The sequence below is a fragment of the Lingula anatina genome, chromosome 4 (assembly GCF_051362555.1).
Source record: "Lingula anatina isolate TDL-2025a chromosome 4, LinAna3.0, whole genome shotgun sequence".
Classification (NCBI taxonomy): Eukaryota; Metazoa; Brachiopoda; class Lingulata; order Lingulida; family Lingulidae; genus Lingula; species Lingula anatina.
The window spans coordinates 10291173-10313606 of record NC_141770.1 but is presented as its reverse complement, the minus strand read 5'-3'; the positions used below and the strand labels follow the sequence as shown (position 1 = coordinate 10313606).

The 22434-nt window shown below is 34.8% G+C and overlaps 1 protein-coding gene across 7 annotated transcripts; it reads left to right on the top strand.

The window, feature by feature from the left end:
- The first annotated feature begins 13 nt into the window (after positions 1–13).
- Positions 14–22409, top strand: LOC106160444 (TOX high mobility group box family member 4). Of its 7 annotated transcripts, none has more exons than XM_087011797.1 (10): positions 14–196; positions 13557–14258; positions 14666–14790; positions 15177–15312; positions 17291–17371; positions 17667–17906; positions 18775–18978; positions 19294–19407; positions 20080–20219; positions 20522–22409. In XM_087011797.1, exons 2-10 carry the CDS (start codon positions 13557–13559, stop codon positions 20574–20576), a joined length of 1797 nt encoding a protein of 598 aa, XP_086867923.1. In that variant the 5' UTR covers positions 14–196; the 3' UTR covers positions 20577–22409. The 7 variants fall into 7 exon arrangements, with proteins under 7 accessions (XP_086867923.1, XP_086867921.1, XP_086867924.1 ...); XM_087011795.1 differs by lacking the exon at positions 14–196 and adding an exon at positions 522–551; XM_013537068.2 differs by lacking the exon at positions 14–196 and adding an exon at positions 8677–8910.
- Positions 22410–22434: the final 25 nt, after the last annotated feature.

Genomic DNA, 22434 nt, shown 5'->3' with positions numbered 1-22434 from the left:
GGCGTGGGAAAGTTTATACATAAAGTGAATTGATAAGTAAAACGTTTCTGAGTCGATGGAAGCTAATGATCCAAAGATTTACAAATGTTTTGAGTAGGAATAATGGCATAATTTGTGTTTTTTTGAAAAAGAAATTAACCGACAAGATTTAGTTCGCGAGTATTCACGAGAGGTGAAGGTCAAACCTTAGAAGCCGGTGAGTTTTTGTTTTTATTTATTCAAAGTGTTTATGTACAGTTTATAGTAAATTGTTTTACTGGAATGATATTTACTATGACCAATGATAAAATTTTTTTGCCATGCAAGATATCCTCCCTAGAAACATATGTTTATAGGTAATTGGATGCTTGAGCATGGTCGAATCTGGTCGGATTGATTACCGTGGAATGACAACACATGGACAAAATAACCAGATATTTTCTCCATGGATATGCACCGGGTAAAGAACCGGGGCCTGCCCTGCAGTGCTATTACGAAAAATGCCGTGATTACCGTGGAATGACAACACATGGACAAAATAACCAGATATTTTCTCCATGGATATGCACCGGGTAAAGAACCGGGGCCTGCCCTGCAGTGCTATTACGAAAAATGCCGAAAAATGCTCTAAATCGACTAAGTATTTTAGGACCTCTGAAATCTGGGGTTCGCTATTCCAAAGTCTCATGGTTCGCTATTCAGAAGTGTTGTCTTACAAAGGTTAATTCACGGTCTAGTGATAAAATAGAAGCGCTTCATGAATTGCATTTGTTGCATAATTTGACGTGCTCGGTCTTTCTTTCTTTCTTTGCCCTAAAACGTATTGCAGAAGAACGAACTGTATTTCGAAATAGCAAACCTTCAGAATGATGGCAAACCGCCGGAATAATTAAGTAAGCGCATCCAAGGAATCATGCAACACTTAACAGCCAACATTATGCAACATTGTCCCAAGACACATTTGGTACACATGTTCAGTAGAATATGCACAAAATAGCATTCATGTCAACTCTCCCAGATAATCCGGGAATCTCCCAGATACAGAATGAGTCTCTAGGTCTCCTATACAGGACTGAGGTAACCAAATATCCAAGATTAAAACGAATTTGAAAATTTGCACCACTATCAGCTTCTTAATTTTCGCCTAATTGTTTCGAGGGGGGAGGGAAGGGTTGAGAGAGTGAGTGCTCTCTCTTTCCTCCAACCAATGAACACATCAGCATGTCCCCCCCCCCCCCCCTCCCTTCTCCCACTTGGCAAAATTTTAGAATCTCCAGATTTTGGATTTCCAGAGGTTGGCATCTCTAATATAGTAATGTCTCATCTATGTATTCAACTAAATAAATGCCAAATAAAGTGAAGCTGTTCAATTTTTTCTGTAGGAACACCAAAATCATTATTTGTAGTTCAAACTATGCTGCTCTACTGTAGAAAGTTTTGTCAAAATGTCTTGAATTGATACACTAGGTAATTGAAAGTAGATATTACTGTACTCTTAAGTTCCAAATAATTGTACTGTCTGAATAATTGTACCATGTGGAAAAATATTCAAAAATTAATAATTGTACTGCCCAAGTAATTTTTACATATCGAAAAATGTTTGAAAATTAATAATTGTACTGCATGGACAAATCTTTCAAACGGAGTAAGTGCAAGGAAAAGGTAGGAAATTCCATTGTGTATTGTGAAAAGAAAAAAAAACATTGCTTTGAAAAACATTTTTTTTTTAAATATTTACATTTTCTTCAACCCTGAACATAAGCAGTGATCTAAGCTGATCTAAGCAAAAGAAAGTGATTTTGTGAGATGGTCCTGTTCTGAAAATACTTCTGCACTAATCTTAATCTCAGAGGTGGCCAATTATAAACACTAACATATGCCATGTTTTAGTTTTCAACATTTGAATTTGAAACTATTGGTTTGAGTGAAACCAAAACTCAAGCTTAAAATACTGTCAATTGATCTATAAATGAAAATAGAATGTTGATGTCTACTCAAAACAATATATGAAAACAGGCCCTTTGTTGGGTTGTTGTATGGCATGTGCTTATCATTTTCCAGATGGACCACAATTCCCACTTCTTCAGGTTTTGTAAGATTTCTGTTTTGCAAATGACTGGTAAACTCAAAATGGTTCAGAACTAGTTCTTTATAATTCAGATCAGTGTACTAGTACTTTTGCAGGACAGTTCTCAGAAATTATTTGTGCTTCCAGTCTCTCCTCCATTCTGATAAAGTCATTCATTCATTCAATCATTCATTCATTCACCCACCCATTTACTCACCTATGATCCATCCATCCATTCTTCCATCTATCCAAATCATCTTATTCATATGTTATTTATTGTATTTATTTTGTTGCTCTGAAGGTTGCTGCATAGTTATCACAATTAGTGGCTTCAAGGAGAGGTTGGGGATATTGAAGTTCTAGTGTGCTCAATTTTTTGCAAAAAAAAAAAAAAAAAAAAAAAAAAGAAAGTTGAATGAATGAACATATAAAACAAGCGTAATTAGCAAGTATAAGTTGATGATGGATTTTGTACTGCAAAAGTGACTAATTAACAAGCCTTACATTTACATTAGCAGTCAGTCCCTAATGATCTATACCTTATGCAGTGAATTAAGATTAATAGTTTTGTATTAAATGTAAATTAATTTAGTCACTGAACACTAAAGGTTTAAAGAATGTATGTTAGGCAGGTAATAAAGAGTTTTTGGCAGACACCTACAGTATGCTTAAGGATTCAGTATACTTATTAAATTTTGTCTTTTTAGCACCGAAAGCAATCATTTTCTTATCCAGTGAGCATTCAGAGTGTTTAAATCGAGCTAGCTAGACAGGTGTTTTAAACTAAAAGTATGGGAAGAAAGATTTTAATTTACCTGTGTATTATGGGCCTGATTTTTTTTTCACCAGAAAGTTGATAATCATGGGTTGCATTTCCATTGAAGCTATGGCAGTTTAACTTACTATGTATTTCAGTAGACAACTGTGATTACTATTTTGCAATCTAAGGAACTGTGCATCTAAATGAAACTATGGCTTCGTTCACATGCAATGTCTATTTTCTAAATTCTATTTTCTATTCGCGCTATCTTATGGTCACGGTCTGTGCCCTGAATATCCCGCCGCGTAATTACTGGCAGCGCGAGCCAGTTACTTATAGTAACTTATAGTAACTGGCTCGCGCTGCCAGTAATTACGCCGCGGGATATTCAGGGCACAGCCTGTGATCATAAGACATACCGCGAATAGAAAATAGAATTTAGAAAATAGACATTGCATGTGAATGAAGCCTATAGTTCTACATAGATTGATCCAACTCTGCTGCGGGGGATTCTTGCTTAAGTCCAATCAGTAGAATCAGCTTAATCAACACACTATTGTTAATTACAGTCACACTCAGCTGTCACCTTGATTGGTTAGAAATGATTGTCGTAAAATTGCTACATTATTAAAAATATTTTATTGACTCTATGGGAGCCTATGGGGATTTAATGACAGTCGTTTTGAATACTTTAACTGATTTTGATCAGAGAGTTTTTTTTACTTTATGGTAGACCAGTATGGCACTCTAAGATCGTTTTATGTGGTTTTAAACTTTATGCCCATTTTTTAAATTATGTAGCAATTTTTACAACAAATGTTTCTAACCAATCAAGGTGACAGCCAAGAGTCATTACGGTCCCCTAGCTGCTTGAGTAGGCATGTCAGACAATGAGGCTGATTCCACTGATTGCACTTTAGCGAGAATCCTCTGCAAAAATGGCCCAACCCAGCTGGTAGAACGTGTGAATCTGAATGCAGTCCAAGATGACATTTTGTGAAAAGGTGAAAAGGCCCATTGTCTGCTTGGACAGTACTACTAGTATTTGCAAAGTTGGTCCGTCTCAACTTAAGTGGAAATGCGCCTCCAGTTGCCATGGCAAACTCAGGTGGTTACACAGATTTACAGCATCTGACTTAACGAATTATAAAACAAAAACCAACGGAAGCAGGATGATAAATAATGAGACCCTCTCAATCCACAGGTGCATGGGATGGTTTAATGATGCCAAATATTCAACAGCTTGTATTTAATGTTACATCAAAGGTACATTGATTTAAAGGAAAACAGGTGAGAAAATTTCAATGGAATACATAACAGGATCATTTATTATTGATATTAAGGCCCTTATGCAGGATTATTAGTTTAATGCTGAGGCAATGCATGTTAAGGGCCCTTGTTTAGCATACCAGTGCCCCTGATGTTATAAGCAGTATGGTGCACTGATTAAAGGAAAAATCAATAGTTGCAGCAGGTGATGGTTTGGGATTCTATTGAAAAAGAAACCACAAGTTCTTTTGGTAATTGGGGGTAGATTTTTCTTTTCTTTTTTTTTTCTCCTTGTTAACATTAATGAACATCAGAAATTGGACTTTGTAGAATGTGTGTTAACAAGGAATATGCTGTTGTTATAGTATTATTTTGCATCGGTACCTTTAAGCTATAAGAGAATAAAAGAAGAACTCTCTCTCTCAAAAAAAAACAAAAAAAAAACTCCTTTTCTAGTCTGTCTAAAATTTTAGTCTTTCTTGGCCCAAGATAAATCAGTAATAGTACACTAGTGAGAATGTTAAGCCTGTTTTATAATAAATAAATAAATAAATAAATAAATAAATAAATAAATAAATAAATAAATAAATGAATAAATAAAAATAGCTAATTAATGTTTTACTTTATTTGACTGGATTGCAGTAGCCATAGATTTATCATATATTAAAGTTGGCCATATTTTTCAGTCTTTATTTTAAGACCTACTTCAAAACTTCTGTCTATTAATTAATAATTTATTAATGTAGTGTTTGTGAAATTGGACTAAATGCAGTTCTGGGGCTACTAGTAACTAGTGTACCTGAGCTAGATTCATATGAAATCACAATGCTGAGGGAGAGAGGAGCAGTTAGAGGTTAGGCAGGTCTGGTGTTTTAGTAGCCATAATGACACATGCTGATGTATGAACGCAGTTTATGTTTTATTTTTCTTTGAGTAATTACTATTATTATTATTATTATTATTATTATTATTATTATTATTATTATTATTCTTGCAACTTTAAGTTGGATTGTACATGCACTATATAGACTAGTAAGAGTGTAAAGTTTCCACTAAAAACATAAAAGAATTAGATGATTAAAATGTCAAATCAGTCAATTTCTTCGAGTATTTCTTTAAGGTAGTTCAATGCAACTAAGTTTATACATATAAATTCTTTGAGTCCCCATTTTTGGGTTGAAAGTCTTTGCAGATCTGAGTTTTGGAATTTAAAACTTCAGAGTGTGCTTTAGGGCATGTGGTATATATATTCTTTCACTTTTGGCCATAAGAGGTTCATTTTATGTCCCTTTGTATATGTATATGTACTTTCAAGCATTTTAGAACATGGATCTTTGTATCTGCTTTGTAAAGAAAAAGAATTTTCCATTTGTATTTCAGATTATATGTCTATGAACCCTTTTAACTTAAAATAATTAATTGTCCTTGTCATGAATGTGAGTTTCCAGTGATTTTGCTGTTTTGATTTAGTTTTAAATTGTTAGGGTTATTCGTTTTAAAGATCCTTGTTCCTAATGTACAGTGGATGCTTTTGTCAATTTCGGAAATATGAAAATCATTTGTGATGAAATGATAAAGGATATCAGTACAAGGATTGATCTTTCTGAACCAAATGGGTCTTTAAAAATGTCTCCATTTTCTGCTAGTTTGGTCGTAAAGTGTAGCATTAGCTGTGGCATATTGTGCTTATTTTTCTTGCTCAGGTAAGTGACAAATGCACAATGTACAATCATAAATGTTGCTTCCATCTGCTTGCCTGTCTACAGTTTCATCTCTTGTTTTCTTCAAACAGTCTTTTTGTCTGCCATCCCTTGTGAAATTAATTTTAGTTCAAAACTGCGGTGTTGGTATCATGCCTATTCGAGTCTTTACACAAAAACATTAGACTGATGGGTTTTTACAAAGAGAAATATATTGTGTGGTTATTGATATATATTGTTATCGTTCTGATACAGATCTGTCTTGGCAGTTGGATAAACAGAACTTTCTGTACGTTATACATGCCTTGATTGTTCACTGAAATAATAGTTACTCCTTGGGGTCCTTTCACTTTCATTCTTAACACCTGTCTGGTAACTAATTGATATTTTGGTGTTTAATGTTCAAATCGATTCAGTCTCTGTTTTTGCTGTTAGAAATAGTTCAGTTATTGCTGATTATGAAAATGTTTCATTTATAAATCAAAATTATGAATCATAATCAAGGTGTCGTGCTATATTTTTAGACACATCTTTCTACTTCTTCCCCCCCCCCTCCCCCAACCTGATAGTCTGCCTAAGTTATATTGTTTTGCTTGCACTGTTTTTCAGAGATCAGCTTTTTTTAAATCCCAAAAATATCCCTCAGTCTGTTCAGTCTCAAAATCCTGATATGCTTCATTCTTACCAAGTAATGTGATCTTGCGGCATATTCAGAGTGCAGTTATCTTCTTGTGCTACCTGTTGGACCACTGTTGCATCCCCGCCCCCCCCCCCCCCGCCCCCCCCCCCCCCCCTTCTTGAGCTTCTGGGTAACAATAATTACTTTCCAACATCCAGAAGGCACTGAAACTCACGTTGTTCTAGCTAGACATATCTGGCGTCCTTTTTCACAAGAGAACCTTTAGCTAATAATTTAGACTAAACCTGTATTCAACCAAATCTAGCCTAATCAAGTTTAAGATAAACCCATAATAGTTCACTTAAAATAACTTCAATGCCTCTTTTGTTTTTAAATCCAGTGCAATATTTCATTTATTAAAATAATCAAACTACTAATTATCTATCTTGTGTTGAAATACAAGTAGACTATAATGTTTGCTCTAAAAGTTTAGATCAGTCTTTTGTGAAAATGGCTGCTGATCAAACCTTTGTTTGTTAATCTAAATCCTGTCTTAGACAACCTGTTAGATCAGCTCTGATTAGTTTTGTCATTATATCAGAAAATTATCTTTAGGGATGATATTATTGTTATAAATCCCTGGGCTGCTCTTGCAATTAAGACCTAAAACTCTTGAGACAGGTGAATTAAGGGGTGTTACTTGATGGGCCATGGGTCGAATTTCTTTTTATTAATTTATATATATTTTGAAAAATGCTGCTACTTACTGTCAGTTAGTTTACCTAATATCTCTATTGTGAAAAATGTCTTATTTCCCTTGCCAAGACTTATGTACAGTTTATTTATTTGTTTATTTTGTTAAAAAAGCCAGTAACTCTAATCATTTATTAGTTCTTCCTAAATTCATGTTAATTTCTATATTAGTATATATTTGTTATTGATGCATAACAAACACTGATGCACAACTTAAACTATAGGGTATGTACAGTACATGTCTGTCCTATTTTTAGACAAATTGATTTAATTTCAACAATTGGGTGAAATTTTGCACGCTCTAGTGGTTAGCCTGCACATGCCTCAGTGTAACTGAGTCGAGCAGGTGGTGGGCGCTCTCTCTCATTTCCATTTCATTTCAATATTTGATAAGGTTATGGTAATTTCTCTAAAAGTTTAGCGCTTAAGTTCGTATACCTTTGTTATTCCATTTAAAAAATTTTTTTACTCTTAGTTGCTTTCAAAATGAAAAGTATTACACACAACCATACTTTCCAGATCTTTTGAATGATGATTTTCAGATGGCACTATTAAGGATAGTTTTGGAGAAAGGATGATTTAAGTTTGTTCAAATTTTGTGAGCAGTTACCATACTTTCCCTTAAATAAATATTAGGTACTAGGTTAGTTGACCCACCTTATTTTCTGTCCTGGCCATTCCCAATTCTTCATACTACGAAAAGAGATGTTTGTAAAAAATTGAGGACTCTAGTGGGTAGATGTGGAAACTTCTTTTTATAAAGGAGATTTGCTTCACTTTTGCATTGTCTGTTTTGGTTTTTGGTTTGGTATTTTATAAAGTAGTTACTTTTCAAAAAGAAAACTACCATTTTATATTTAAGCAAAGAATAATTTTTTTTTTACTTTTTATCTTTTATTGAAATCAAATTGAAATGAGCATTTGGTTAAAAATTAAATGCTAAAAATGGAGCACACAATTAAAGCCAGTGGTCTCTTGGGGGAGGCAAACTCACTGCTAGAACAGCCACTTATTTCCCCATCAACAAAAGCTGCTGCCTGTCTTTTTGATTGACATATGTTGAAGTGGAAAGCCTTGGGTGACATCTGTATTTAGATTGCACCATCAAACACAGTTAAGCATTCTAAAGTTGTAACTGCTATTGTGAAGTACCCTAGGCAAGAGAACTTGGGGACATTAAAGATGAAGGGTTCCTGAGGGATCTTTAATCTATGGGATAACTCGCTGTTGACAGAAAACGTTGTTGAGGTTGCAACATTTTTTTTTATTGAAGGATTGCTAAAGCTGCCTAAAGATCAGAAGCTTTTTTTTTTTTTTGGAAAATTTAAATATGACAGACAGGAGGGTTTTTTTGATAGAAAAAAAAAAAGAATCCATCAGGCTTCTTTTAATTTTTGACATTGCTGATTGGTCATAGGAATCCTCTGTCAATTGATGGAAACTACATGTGCCAGGAAAGGGCCTTAGAAAACTGGATTCATGAAGAGTAATAAATAGTCGACTTTCTTTAACAAAACTCACTTCCCATAGTTGTTGGAAGAGAAAAGTGTAACTATGAGATTAAGAGGAGTGTAAGCAGGTAGAGCAGTTCTAAGAGTGGACTAAAGAAGTTATTTGCAGTGGCCTTCTTCAGTGAATTTGAAAGTGTAATGCATGTATCATTTTGGACTCTTTTTGAGAAAACAAAATGCACAATGTCGCTGTTTGGAACTATGAGAGACAAGGTGATTGTAGTCTCTTGAATGGGTGGCCTCCACAAAAGGTAATTTTTTTTTTACCATTTATGTCTACTTTAATTATTCATGAAGTTATTTAGTGTTAGTGTTAACTTTACTAGTAGTATTAGTGTTGGGTATTGATCATGTACTAGCCAAGGAATTTTTTAAGGCACACGCCGTGGTGAGTGTTAAATTTTTATTCATCACTTTCAGCTTAATCAACAAGGTATACCTGATCTTAAAGTTACATTTCATTAACCTGTTGAATTGAGTCTTTTTTTTTTTTTTTTAACAATTACTCCTGTAATGGAGATGGAGATTGATGCATTTCAAACATAATGGTAAAATTAAATTTAGAATTCGAAAAAAAAGTTAATAAACCATCATGGTTTTCTCAGCTGTTTTGGATAGGATATATATAAATACCATGGTGATTTAGGAGAAATTGTTGAAATTTCTAGGAACTTATTTATATATTTGATTGTTTATTATCATAATATTATTATTGGTATTGTTTTAATGTGAACATCATACATACATTTTCATATTCTATTTTGATTTTAAAAAAAAGCCTGTAAAAGCTTGATGGCACTTTCTTTATTCTTCTCCATAATAATAACTCATTTCTATCCTTAAATGTGATGTTCACATTGAAGCTTTTCTCACGTGATTAATTCTATATACATATATGCAGTTTGATATGAATTCTTTTTTCTAAGATTTATCAAGTTTTTTTTTTTTACCCATATGTACAGTTGAAGTATATCAAAAATTTAATTCACTTAGTGTTATGCAATTTTTGATGTGGGTTCTACGTGTCTCCTGGTAGCAGTAGTCTATATCTGCATGCACATGTGAGGCGTACCAGCTCAGACTCGACTGCGTCACTTGATAGTAAATCTAGCCTTTAATCGCTTGGATTTTTAGACCGAGAAGGTAGGGAAAACTGATGCCACCTGTTCTGTGTGTATGTACTATGAATATGTTTCTGTGTGTGTTTGTGCATGAATTTGTGGTGATCCAAAAAGGGTTTGTATATATATATATATATGTGTTACCACATACAGTGCAAACAAATCAACAGGTGGTTAATGTAAAAGGTCACAAAAGAAAAGGTGATGATGATTTCAGGTAACATTTTATTTTATAATTCAAAGACTACTACAGTTGACTATTTTGATAAAGATTTACATGGATTTCAGCTGCATTACAGCATTTTAGGCAACGACGCCAGTGATATATGTGAAGTTTGTATTTAAGATTCCATCTCAATATACATTTGCCAGTGCTAATAATGTTATTATCATTTTGTACGGATATTGTTGCAGACCTGCAAGCATTTATATATTGTAAAAATAAATGTTATTTTCTGTTTGTACCTCTGCTCACTAAGTATGATTCAATCAGACAGAACACAAAATAGATGTCTTACTATCTGTCTCTCTCTCTCTCTCTCTATATATATATATATGATTGTTCACAGACCCTTGGGAGAAAATAGCCAGATTACTAGTAATGAGTTTTGACCAGGTCAGAGTGAAAGGTCCCCAAAGGGCCATTATGTCGTCCAAGGGGTGATAATGACAAACTTAATTTGCAGGTAGTGTAGGTAGTGTACTAGAGTACTAGGCCTCTTGGGAGAGCTGATGTTTTACAGGAATTGTGCTGACTTATTGCTATTTGGAATGAAAATAAAACAAAATTTTCATGATAGTTCTTTTTTTCTTCATCTTTAAATTATTTAATATTCAAAGTAGCATCTGTCTGTCTTACAGAATATAGTTATCAGAAACTAATGCATTGGAAACAGTTGAGAAAATTTAAATAAATTAATGCAAAATGTAAGTCATTTGAGAACATGCACAATAAATACCTGTCTAGTATATCATATTTTTTGAGAGAGAGAGAAAGGGAGAGAGAGAGAGAGGTAGCTTTACTACATGATGTCTAAGTAGCTTTGTTACATAATGATGATTATCATAATGCACCGTGTTATGGAATAATATATAATGCAGTCTTAAATGTGCCCCCATATGTTTATCTTTGTTCAAATGGGATCTAATGTAGTAATATAAACCCAATTATGTGGAATTTGTCTTGGGATAACTGAGTAATTAGCATTACCAATACTTAGATTGCTATGTTGGATGGTGTATTTGATCTGGGTCTGTTATTGTACATGAAACATTAATAGTATTTAAACCCCTGTGCTATCTGATGTTGGTGTGTATATATATGTGAATTATGCAAGATGTGATGCAATACATAAAATAAAATTGTGGATGTGTGCCAAAAAAAGATTTGGATCATTTAGTAATCAAAATAGAGTTAACAAAAACTCAGTGCCAAATAATCTTACAGTGACACTATGTTTGACTAGTCTAAGTTTTTTAATTAATAGGCAAAACCATGTATATCCTTAGAGTAAACCCTCTACAATATGGTAGAAGGTAGAACCCTCCCCCCCCCCCCAATCACACACACACACACACACACCTCCAAAAAAAGTATCACTGAAATAACTCCTATTGCAATTTCTAGTCAACAAGAATTCCTAATAGGATTTGATATGGTGCTGACTAAATCAATCTTCTCATTGAAGTCAGCTGGCAATTTTGGTCCATAGTAATGACTGAATAATGGGAAGATTAGATGATTTGACTAATGCCAGAATGGGGACTGGAGAATTGGCAATTATTCTTTGTAATTTCAGTTGGTAATGGTACATTTTCCATTCACATGTTATCCAGACATGATTAGGGTAGGTTTGGGGTGCAATCGCGTGAGATTTACATTAGTCAGTTCTGAATCAATGTTGTCAAAGAACTATTATCTCAGTAAGTAGTTCTACCACTGGAAGAGAAAAAGAAGGGGAAAAAGTTAGGAACTTGAGCAACTGTGTTGCTTACATGAATTTATAATCTGAGTCTGTGGTCCTGAAGGGTTAGAGCCTTTTCATTGTGATGTGACATTCTCTGTGCTTTCCGTAAAGGAAGACTGTCTACCAGGACTAAATCTTAATTTTAATGAATTACAATAAGGTGAAGTGTTTTTGTACAAATGAGGTAGAGCATATTGCTTCTTACCATCAGTATGTAAATGTTTGTATTTAATTTTAAAAACAGATCAAGATAAAGCCAAACCATATTGCTTGGATGACAAATGAAAAAGAAAAAAGAGAAGAAAGAAATAATTTTATATGATTATTCCACAGCATGTACTTCAATCAAGTAATAAGTCAGAAATCAGCAGATTAAATGCTAGCAGTAGTGCTAAAGCGTACCAAAACTGATCCAGTCAAGAAGATATCATATTTATGACTGACATGAGTAGAGTAATGTGAACTTGTCACTGTTCTTTTCTCTACCGGACACTGTGTCAGTTATTATTCTGTGAAAACACCACCTGGGACTAGAGAGGGTTCTAAGGACAAGTTAATCTAGGGGAAAGAAAGATGGAACAATTTCTATTCGCATGATGTATGTTAATTATTAAATTGTTATATATTCACCACAGGGCCATCAGAGTAAGACTTTTGTTGAGAAGTTGCTTTAAGTTGAAGAGATTAAGTCCCTGGTATGGCATGGATGGGTTTTTAGAAAGATTGTGGTTTTAATTTGTGGCAGAACAGTATGAAGATTTTTCTTTCATTCACGTGTTTCCAAGAAAGAACATGATTATGGTAATTCCCCCCACAAAAGACTTAAATGAAGGTAATTTTGGTTCATTTTAAGATTTTTTTCTTATTGATAACCAGCTTTATGGGGAAGCATGTGGCTGTAGGTGTAATCATATATATATATATATATATATATATATATATATATATATATATATATATATATATATATGTTCTGTTCTTGTCTAAAATGCTGGTTGATTCATGGTGGCATGGGTGGGTTGGGAGGGGGTTCTTTAGCTCCTCTCTCCTTGAAAAAAAAAAGAAAAAGAAATTGTAAATTGAATTAGTGCAACTAAGGCACTATGCATTAACTTCTGTAGGACACATTCATTTTCTTTTTTTTAGTGAAATAGGGTTGAATTTGCCATTTTGTTTTGGAAATAGTTGGGGTGGGTGGGGGAGGCTCGAGGGTCTACTATGCTATTTGATGTGAAGTTTAGTTCCTCTAGTTCAATAGATCTGCTGCTTTTGCGACTGTCAAACTTTTTCAAAGACATTCTATGAACATTTGGGTTTTGGAGAATGTGCATGATGATGTAAAACGATGCTGGTATATTGAATAACATGAATGTGTACATAGATGTCTAGATGTAGATTTATTAGCACCTCAGTTAATATAAGTATGAAATTTTGGTTTAAAATATGACAAATTATTTGACAAGTATTACACAGTGGACTTGGATTTTGTGGGACAGACGTTGTCCATTTTAGTTTTTCCATGATGAGAATGCGTGGTCTGTAGTACGTTCTAAGGATTACCTTCTGCTACAGATATTTCTGTATCTCAACTCCCATGTTCAGGGGTGATTATTTTATAAATATAGATATTATCAATGATATTTTTTAATTGTTATTCTTTTATTATAAGGATGATTTGGAAGTTCTTCCCACATTGACATACCCGAGTCCTGCATTGGCAATAGACTGGTTCAAAGCCTTCGAGATAGTCAAAAATTACTTTGTGAATATGTGAATCATATATATTTTTTATTTGTTTTTTATTTACAGATGTACTATGTACCCAGCATAAATGAGGAAGAATTTGATGCGCTGCCAATTGACTATTCAGTCAACAGTGAGGCTTGTCTTGGAAATCAGTTGTCACAACCAGCACCATCTACGTCTCACCAGCTGCAATTGAACAGTTTTATTGGCAATTATGCAGACAACAACAAAGGCTTGACTTTTAACCAGACACAGCAGGTTTACTATCAACAAGACCATCACACAGATCACGCGTTTGAGACACCACCAAACGCAATCATAGCTGCAGAAGTCTCGGCAAATCACGATGATTACCAAAATGGTGGAATTGTAGAGGTGACGCCTCAGTTCCCACCCCAGACATTAGACATTCCTGATATCATCTTATCTAATAATTTTTCAGCATTTCAACCACAAGACCAGTATCAGACAGGTAGTATAGCCACCGGCTCTGAAACATACTGTGGCCATATTTCAGCATTTACGACAAGGTCTGTGAACCAATCAGCACAGGCTTTCCATTCAGACCACTCGTTTGGCGGTTATTTTAAAGTCCCCCATTTACCTGTAAGTGGAGGCGGACATTACCTTCACCCGCCAGGGCATTGTTATAATAGCTATTGTCACATGGAGGGGGGTGTGGTGTCACCAGCAGGATCAACGCATTCGTCCCCAAGTCGACCTGACACTAGTGAGGATAGCGATGACTGCCTGCCTTTGTCACAGGTTTGTATATTGTTTAGGAATAGTGTTGACACTGTTTTAGTGGAAATTTTTTAGGATCAGAACTACACCTTCTGGATGATGCTTAATTACTAAACGTGAACTACGTAGATATTCCACAATATGGCTTCTCTTTGCAGCATTACATTTCTCTTCATAAAATCTCATCAAAGCTTTGCAATTCTAACCGATAGATAAATTCTGAAATATGACTGGTATTTGGCATACAGTTTCTTCAATAATTTGCTTTTGAAATGGCTGAAGTTGGCTGGTTTCTTTAAAAAAGGCCTCTTCACTGATCTTGTAATACAAAAATTAAGTTTAAGAAAGCAATATAGATAAATTCTCTAATATGACTGGTATATGTTGTAGAGTGTTTTGTTAATTTTCTTTTTTTTCAATGGCTGTAGTTGGCTGGTCCCGGTCACCAGAGGGCATCACCTGTGCCAGCTACTGATCCAGGACTCCCAGTGAAGAAGAAAAGGGGAAGGACTCCCAAGAAGAAAAAGAAGAAGGATCCAAATGAACCCCAGAAGTAAGTCATATGGAGGATGTAAAATAATTAAGAAAGCAGAGCAGAAACATGGTTGTTAGAATTTTTTTGGACCGGTCTCACTTGAATATGGTGATCAAGATTCAAAAGACTGCCATTTGTTTGATTTTTACTGTGATATGATCTGTAGGTTATAAACCCTCGGTGGAGTATTCAATCCTAGCTCAGACCAGCGCATAGACATTTTGCTAGGTGCTGAAGATAATTCATTATGGATGAATAATTTCAAAAATTTTGATAATTTCCTCAATTTGTCATTTATTTAAAGACAGTTATCAGTGTTTGAAAGAAATTATTTTGTGACCCCAATGAAAGGGTTTATTTATTTATTTAATTATTTATTTACAAGTGTCTCAATTCTTTTGCAGGCCAGTATCAGCATACGCCCTCTTCTTCCGAGACACACAGGCAGCAATCAAGGGCCAGAACCCCAGTGCAACTTTTGGGGAAATTTCCAAAATTGTGGCTTCAATGTGGGACAACCTTGACCCAGATAGTAAAAATGTGAGTTTGGGGAGGATTTGCTTTCATCTGCAATTATTGTTATAATAACTATTTTACTGAACACATATGTGAGAGCACATATATACAATCATACACATGCATGTTGGCATGTGCATGCACACATACACACACATTATTAAGGCTGAAATCACATAACACTGTTCCTTTTTATTAAAAAAAAATAATAACTTGCCACAATAATTTAGACTTGCATAACTTCTTCAAGGAAAATCATCTGAGAAAGCTCAAAAAGGAGGCTGTCGGCACTGCATGACATCATATATGACTAGAAAAAGTGCAAGAATTCACAAGAGGTTGGGTTAACTAATTAGCTGTATAGGTGAAACACTATGCACTGGGAATGACATCTTAGAATGCAAAAAACAAGGTGCCACAGAACATACAGTGAATTAGTACTGTTGCGCAACAGGCTGTAATTTGACCTAAGTTAGGAAAAAAACAACCTGGAAAATATCCTTCGATACATGCAGTCAGCTTTTGTTCATGGCATGCTCAGCTGTCACCTTGATTGGTTAGAAAACAATTGTCCTTAGAGTGCTACATGATTTTAAAAAAGGGTGCCTTATCTTTAAAACCACACAAAACAATGTTAAAATGCCATACTAGTCTACCGTAAAGCAAAAAAAAAAAAACATCAAAATCGGTTAAAATATTCAAAACGAATGTCGCTAAATCCCCATAGGCTCCCTTAGAGTCAATAAAACAGGGAGAGCTTGTGAAACAAGGATACCCTCTACACACATTTAAAAATTTAAAAAATAGAGACAGTTGTCAAATTACAATTAAACTCACTCCACTTGCATTAAACTAACCCGTCGGCTACATCGTTTGTAAATCCCACTTCGACATCGGTAGAAATCCACGATAAATGCTTACGAAACCCTCGTCGTTTTGGAGTCTGACCCCACTCTCCTCCAAATCCTGATAAATTGGATTTGTGAAATTGTCATTATTATTTAACATGCAGTCACCAGACTTTGGGCCAGTTCCGGTGATTTCCATTACTTGTTACTAGGCAGAGGAGGTTGAATGCCAATATCCAGAAAAATGAGGTGACCTGGAGTTGGACATATATAGAGGGAAGTAGGGCTATCAGGCAACCCCTTTCCCATGGCCAACTAGGACTCTCTCTCTCTCTCTCTCTCTCTCTCTAAACAATTCCTTCCCAGACAATCTCCCCCTCCCCCACAAAAGTTTATAGAATAATAAGCATGAACTTTATTTTTTAGGAAATGATGATATGGTACAGTTGAGTAAAATCTTGTTTGTAGTGGTTCATGTTTATGCATTTTACATGTCAATGAATGATTTTGCCCCAGAACCGGGAACAGGTGGTGAGTGATAACATAAACTAAACTGGAAGTAAAAATGCCTGGGGAATTCTACACATGTCAGTGACCAATTATGAGTTGAACATGTTGAACTTAAAGAGATTAAAAAAAAAAAAACTCAAATCAAGCTTACATTTACCTTTAGGCTAGTCAGGATTGTTAAGGCAGAGAGTACAAGTCAGGTTATGCATTTGCATTACTTGCTTTTTGTTTCTACCCATGGTAGTTATTTCGGTACTATCAGCATATTCTCACCTGTATTTGATGCACTGGGCACATCTGTGTGGGGACACAAATAATACAGGCTTGCGTGTATGGAAAAAGTGCAATCACATTTTTTTTCCTTTGCTGCCTATTTTCCTATGATGTTACCGTAAAGAAAGTTGTAAAGTATTATAAATTTAGAAAAGGTTTTGGGTGTTTGCATGATGTTTTTCAGATGGGATTTGCCTTACAGCCTTTTTGCTGTGAGATGAACATGACTCTTTTTGTTACTTAAGTATGATTTTGTACTTAAAACTAAATGTCAGAGCAGTTGTCACATGATATTTTGCTAATGGAGCAAAGGAGGGATATTTTCACATGGTTTCAAATAATTATATATGTCATTTTTTTTTTCTTTTCAGGTGTATAAGCAGAGAACAGAGACAGCGAAAAAAGAATACCTGAAATTGCTTGCAGCCTACAGAGCCACTCAAGTATCACAGGTATAATTAGAGAAGAAATATATGCACACTTGGTCGATGAAAGGGGTGGGGCAACATGGGTGTTGCCTTTAACCACCCTTGCTTCCCTTTACAAACAAATTATGTAAGTCCGGCTTCCCTCTTTCTCAAAAGGAGGAAAAATGCCTCACATTGAGGCCCACATGTCATCTGACAAATATTTAAATAATTTTCTCATTATGTTCTCAGCTTGGCAAAGTTGTTCATACATGGCTGGGATATGAGACCTCTCATTTTTTCTTTTATTTTCTCTCAAAATTACTTTTATCTCACTCAGGAAGGAGCAGAGCTGCACACGCCCCCTGTCCCAAAGAAAAAGAAACCTTCCCCTCCACCACAGCAAAAGGAGGAAGCAGAAGAAGAGGCTGAAGGGGAGGAAAGCTTGGGTCAACAAAGTCCAGATGATGATGATGGTGCTGGTAAAGAAGGGGAACATGCAGTTACAGCAGAACAGAATTTTAAACAGCAACAACAACAACAACAGTCTCAGCAACAGCAACAACCAGCAACAGCTAAGGTATAAAGTGTTCTAATAGATGTTAAATATTGAAAGCCCATTTCATGTGTGGATTTTTCTTTATTTATTTATTGCCTAAAACATGTTTTAATTTTGGTTTTTTACCATGTTTAAAAGTAGGGACAGTTTTCGTCAAAACTTTGCCTAAAATCCAACTAAAGCTAAGCATTTGGTTTATAAAGGAAGCTTTAAACAAAATTTAATTTTACTTAAGTGGTTTTCATATAAAGCTAAGTTTAAGGCTGAGATAGCACTTTGAAATATACCCCAAGTTGTGGAAGTGGGAGTGATTGTATTCATACATGTGGATGAAATTGTGAAAAGGGAACATTGAGTGGTGGCAGGTCTTTTGCAGATTAAATTGTGCCTAAATAGGTGTTAAAGTAGGCGGTAAACCAAATTTAAGCCCTACTAAAAGCAGACTGAATCCAGAGGAAAAACAATAGACATGAGTTCAGTCATGAAACTGATCAAAATTTGCTCCACTTCAAACTACTCAATCAAATGACTAATACATTTGTTTCTATGCCATATTCATAAAATAATTGTTGGAGAAATACACATGATTTTTAAAAAACATCTCAGTGTCTTCATAACTGTGCAAAAGAGACCTTTTCTGTTCTTTCTGTGATTTTATAAGTTTAATGTATTTCTCTACTTTTAGATAGACTTTGCGGATAGCCTTTTGATTTCAAATTTGTTAAAGTGTTTTTAAAATCCATTTAGACTATGCTTTATTAAGAAACAGTTATACTTTTTAGCATAATCATGGTCTAAGTCTTCACATTTTACACAATTTTTTTTTAATAGGACAAAATGGCACATTTCTCAGGCTCCAGAGTACATATGAAATAACTTGAAATTTCAGGTTGTATTTCCTGGCAAAGATGGAAAACCTATTACACTCACCCTGACACCTTCCTCCCTCCTGGGTCACAAAAATTTAACCCGAGTTTTGCCAAAAGCAGAGATTTTAACCAATCAGCAAGAAAATGTTCCAGCAGAGGGTGTTGAGAGCGGAATGAAAGTGATCACAACGACAAGTGGGAAAATTACAAAGAAGATTATACAGGTACACACTAATTGTATTTTGGGGTAAAAATTATAAATTTGGTTGTTTGTCCAGTATATGGAATTATTGCTAAAATTGGAAAATAATTTCCATGTGTGGAAGCATTTCAAATTTTGCAATAAAAACCTCATCAGGTCAGTTACTGAATACATATCACCAACCACTCCCATGTTAAACAGAAAAATCTTTGTTTCAGATGTTTTGTTGTTTTCAGAGTAGCAAACAATTATTTAGCACTGAAAATCTAAAAAAAAAAATAGTTTTCAGGTAGTTTTTATTAATGGGTTTGTGTTTCTTTTGTTATTTTGTGGTTAGCTCCATGTCAATCCTGACCAGCTGAAGCAATTCCAGTCAATTGCTCCAAAGACAACTACCACAATTTCAGACCCTCAGCAAGTGCTGGCATCTAGTGGTCAAATGGAAAACCAGGTACAGGATATTTGTTTTCTTAGGAATGTGATGTCTTACAGACTTTTTTCAGATGTTCCGTGCTTATTACACAACCATTTCACTAATGGGACAGAGCATTTTATGTACCTTCTAGCTGTAATGTTTTTTGTACAGCCTCTGGCTGTTTGCCTTGCTGTACGTATGCCCCCATTGTGTATGTGGATTTTTTTGTGTCCAACTTTACATTTATATCCTTCATATACGCAGTGTTCTTTTTGTAGTACTTCTGTCATGCATGTATCTAAATGTTTTGTTATATATCTCTGTTTGTATATGTGGGCTTAAAATGTATTCTTTGCATTTGTAATGCACTTTGATGCATCTTAGACAAAAGCAGATTAGAGTGGTATATCTGCATTTCAGCAAAAGTAGTGTTTAGTAGACTCGTGAGAGATTTGGCATATTAATTTTCATCATTTCCTTTTATTTTCAAAATTAAAAAAGAAAATATTTAATTTTTTTCTTTTTTTTTCAGCAAGATAAATTTGTTTCATTGGGTGGTAACATTTTTTCAAAGTGGCATGAAGTCAACATGATAATTTTTTATTTGTGTGTATTTAATTCAACAAGGGTCAACAGAATCAATTAAAAACCTAATTGTCTTTTATTTTGTCCACCATAAATCAATAAAATGTCATTTGGTCATTTCAGATCCCTGCTCCAGAAGCCCCCAAAGAAGAGCCCTCTCCTTTGCCAGTGTGTTTACGAGATGGCTGCAATAACCCGAGTGTAGAAAACCCACAGTGGGACCAAGAATACTGCAGTAGTCAGTGTGTCGTTAGTCATTGCAGGTAAAATTAATAATGAAATATGTATGGCTATATTGTATACTTCAGATATAATGTATCAAGTGATCAGGTATAGATAGAGTGATAATAGGTATGCAGATTTATACACAAACTTATAATGAATTATACACGAAAATATAGATTGAAAAAAATCTACCTGTAATTTTATGTTTTGATACCGTTTGTTATTCTAGTTTGTAATTGTACCTGACCTTAAATGGTTTCAGAATGGCCCAACAGAAAATTTATTTTAAACTGGATATATTTGAAAATGATATATTTTTTGTTGTTGTTGTTCTTTTCAGGGATGTGTTCACAGCTTGGGTGGCTGCACGGCAAGCATCCTACAATCAAGCTTGATAGCAAAACTCTCACTGATGGCACAAGATTTTTCCAGTGGCATGAAGGCAATACTCTGAGAAAGCAAGGGAAAACCTGAATGATGCAAGCATTTAAATGGAGACAAGATATAATATAATATAATTGAAAATGATCCAAGAAATCTAAAAAAAATATTCAAGACACAGCCCGTTTTGACTGTCAAACTTTAGATTTGTTCTCAATGTTCAGTTTGACAATGTCATTGACCTTGGTCTAGTGTATAATGACAATTTTATAGTACTAAGAGCTGTTGTTCATTTTGATGGGTTCTCCTGAACAGTTTTGTTTAAAAGGAGAATTTTCAACCCAGGCCTCTTGCAAATATACACACTGAAATTTCATGCTTGATATTGCCCAGTGTGCTGAGAAACAGTGATCTAGCTAGTTGGAGTTCATTCTGACAATCAGGTGCTTGACATTTGTTAAGAACCTTACTGAGTGTCATTAACCTTAATGACATATGGTCCACAATACTAGGGCAGAATTGCTTTAGTGTCACTTGGCTGGAGGCCATCATTGTGGTGACAGTTCCCTCCAGAGTATGATATCATTGATGAAGAAGTCAGTCTTGTAATTGACTGTAAAGATAAAGGCTGTTTAAATATTGGGGCCCAAGATTATACAGATAAATGATGTCTATAGCATGTACTTCAGGGGCAGATTGAGGCCGTCTTCTGGGTCTTCTGGAAGACGGTCAGATTTTCAAGTTTACATTGAAGGGCATCTAATTTTTTTTGACGGAAGACAGTCTAAAATGGAGGATCCGATGGATCAATGAAGATAATTTGGAAGACTGTCAGAAAATATCTCTGGATTCACCCCTGTAGTTAATTAAAGGAGGTTGCTGACGAGTTCAAGCTACAACAAGAGCAGTTTGAGGTTGGTGGCTGTTGGGGTGGAAGGTAGGGGTTGAAATGACAGTAAGATCAGAGTTAGTGTCGCTGTTCATATATATATTATACAATATTTGGTGAAGATAAAAAATTTGAGCTGGTTACAATCTTATCTAAAATGAATTTAAAGTGCGGAACGGCTGGTTAAAACCTTGAGGTATCAATTTGAAAGCAGGTAATGAAAAGCAAAAAAGCTACAACTTTAACAGATCTGAAGGCATGAGTTTTGGGCTGAGCCAATCAATGTAATGAAATTTAAGATTCTAGCAGATGCAAGTAGTTGCACGAGGGTGTTTTAGTCTTACCTTATTCCCTCGATCTAATTGTGAAGACTGATCACCTTTACCTGATTAGGTCATTTAGTTGTGAGTGAACAGACGAAACAGGCAACAGATAAATTAAATATTTGTGGATCTATCATAAATTAAAAGGTGTTAACTGATCTTCAGTTGTTTTCCTGAAGGTGTCTTGTGAGATTGCAATATTGGAGTGTAATTAACTTCAAGTTAAGCTGTTGTTTCGAAGAAAAGCTACTACTGTAATTCTAATGCAGAGTGGTAAGGTGAAGTCAAAGTATTGTTTATTGTCATATAATCATGTTAATGCGACAGGTAGCTTTGTTGCCATCATTATTGATTATAATGATAACAGTATTTTGTCTTGTGATTATATCGTCTTGTATATTTTTATTTTGTGTTGTAGCGTTCTGAATGGGACTTGGTTATAGGTGAGACGTATTATCAAAGTAGAGGTCTTTTTCACAGAATGTAATATTTTTCTAATAATAACTGCACATTGTTGGTGCTCTTGCTGTAAAACAGATTTAATACTACATAACATGTTGCCTAAAAGCTTTCTTTTATGTACATCAGTCAGGTTGTGCAATAGACGGTAATAAAGAGAAATGTTCAAATGTGAAGCCAAGTTTCTGTTTAGATCTTTTC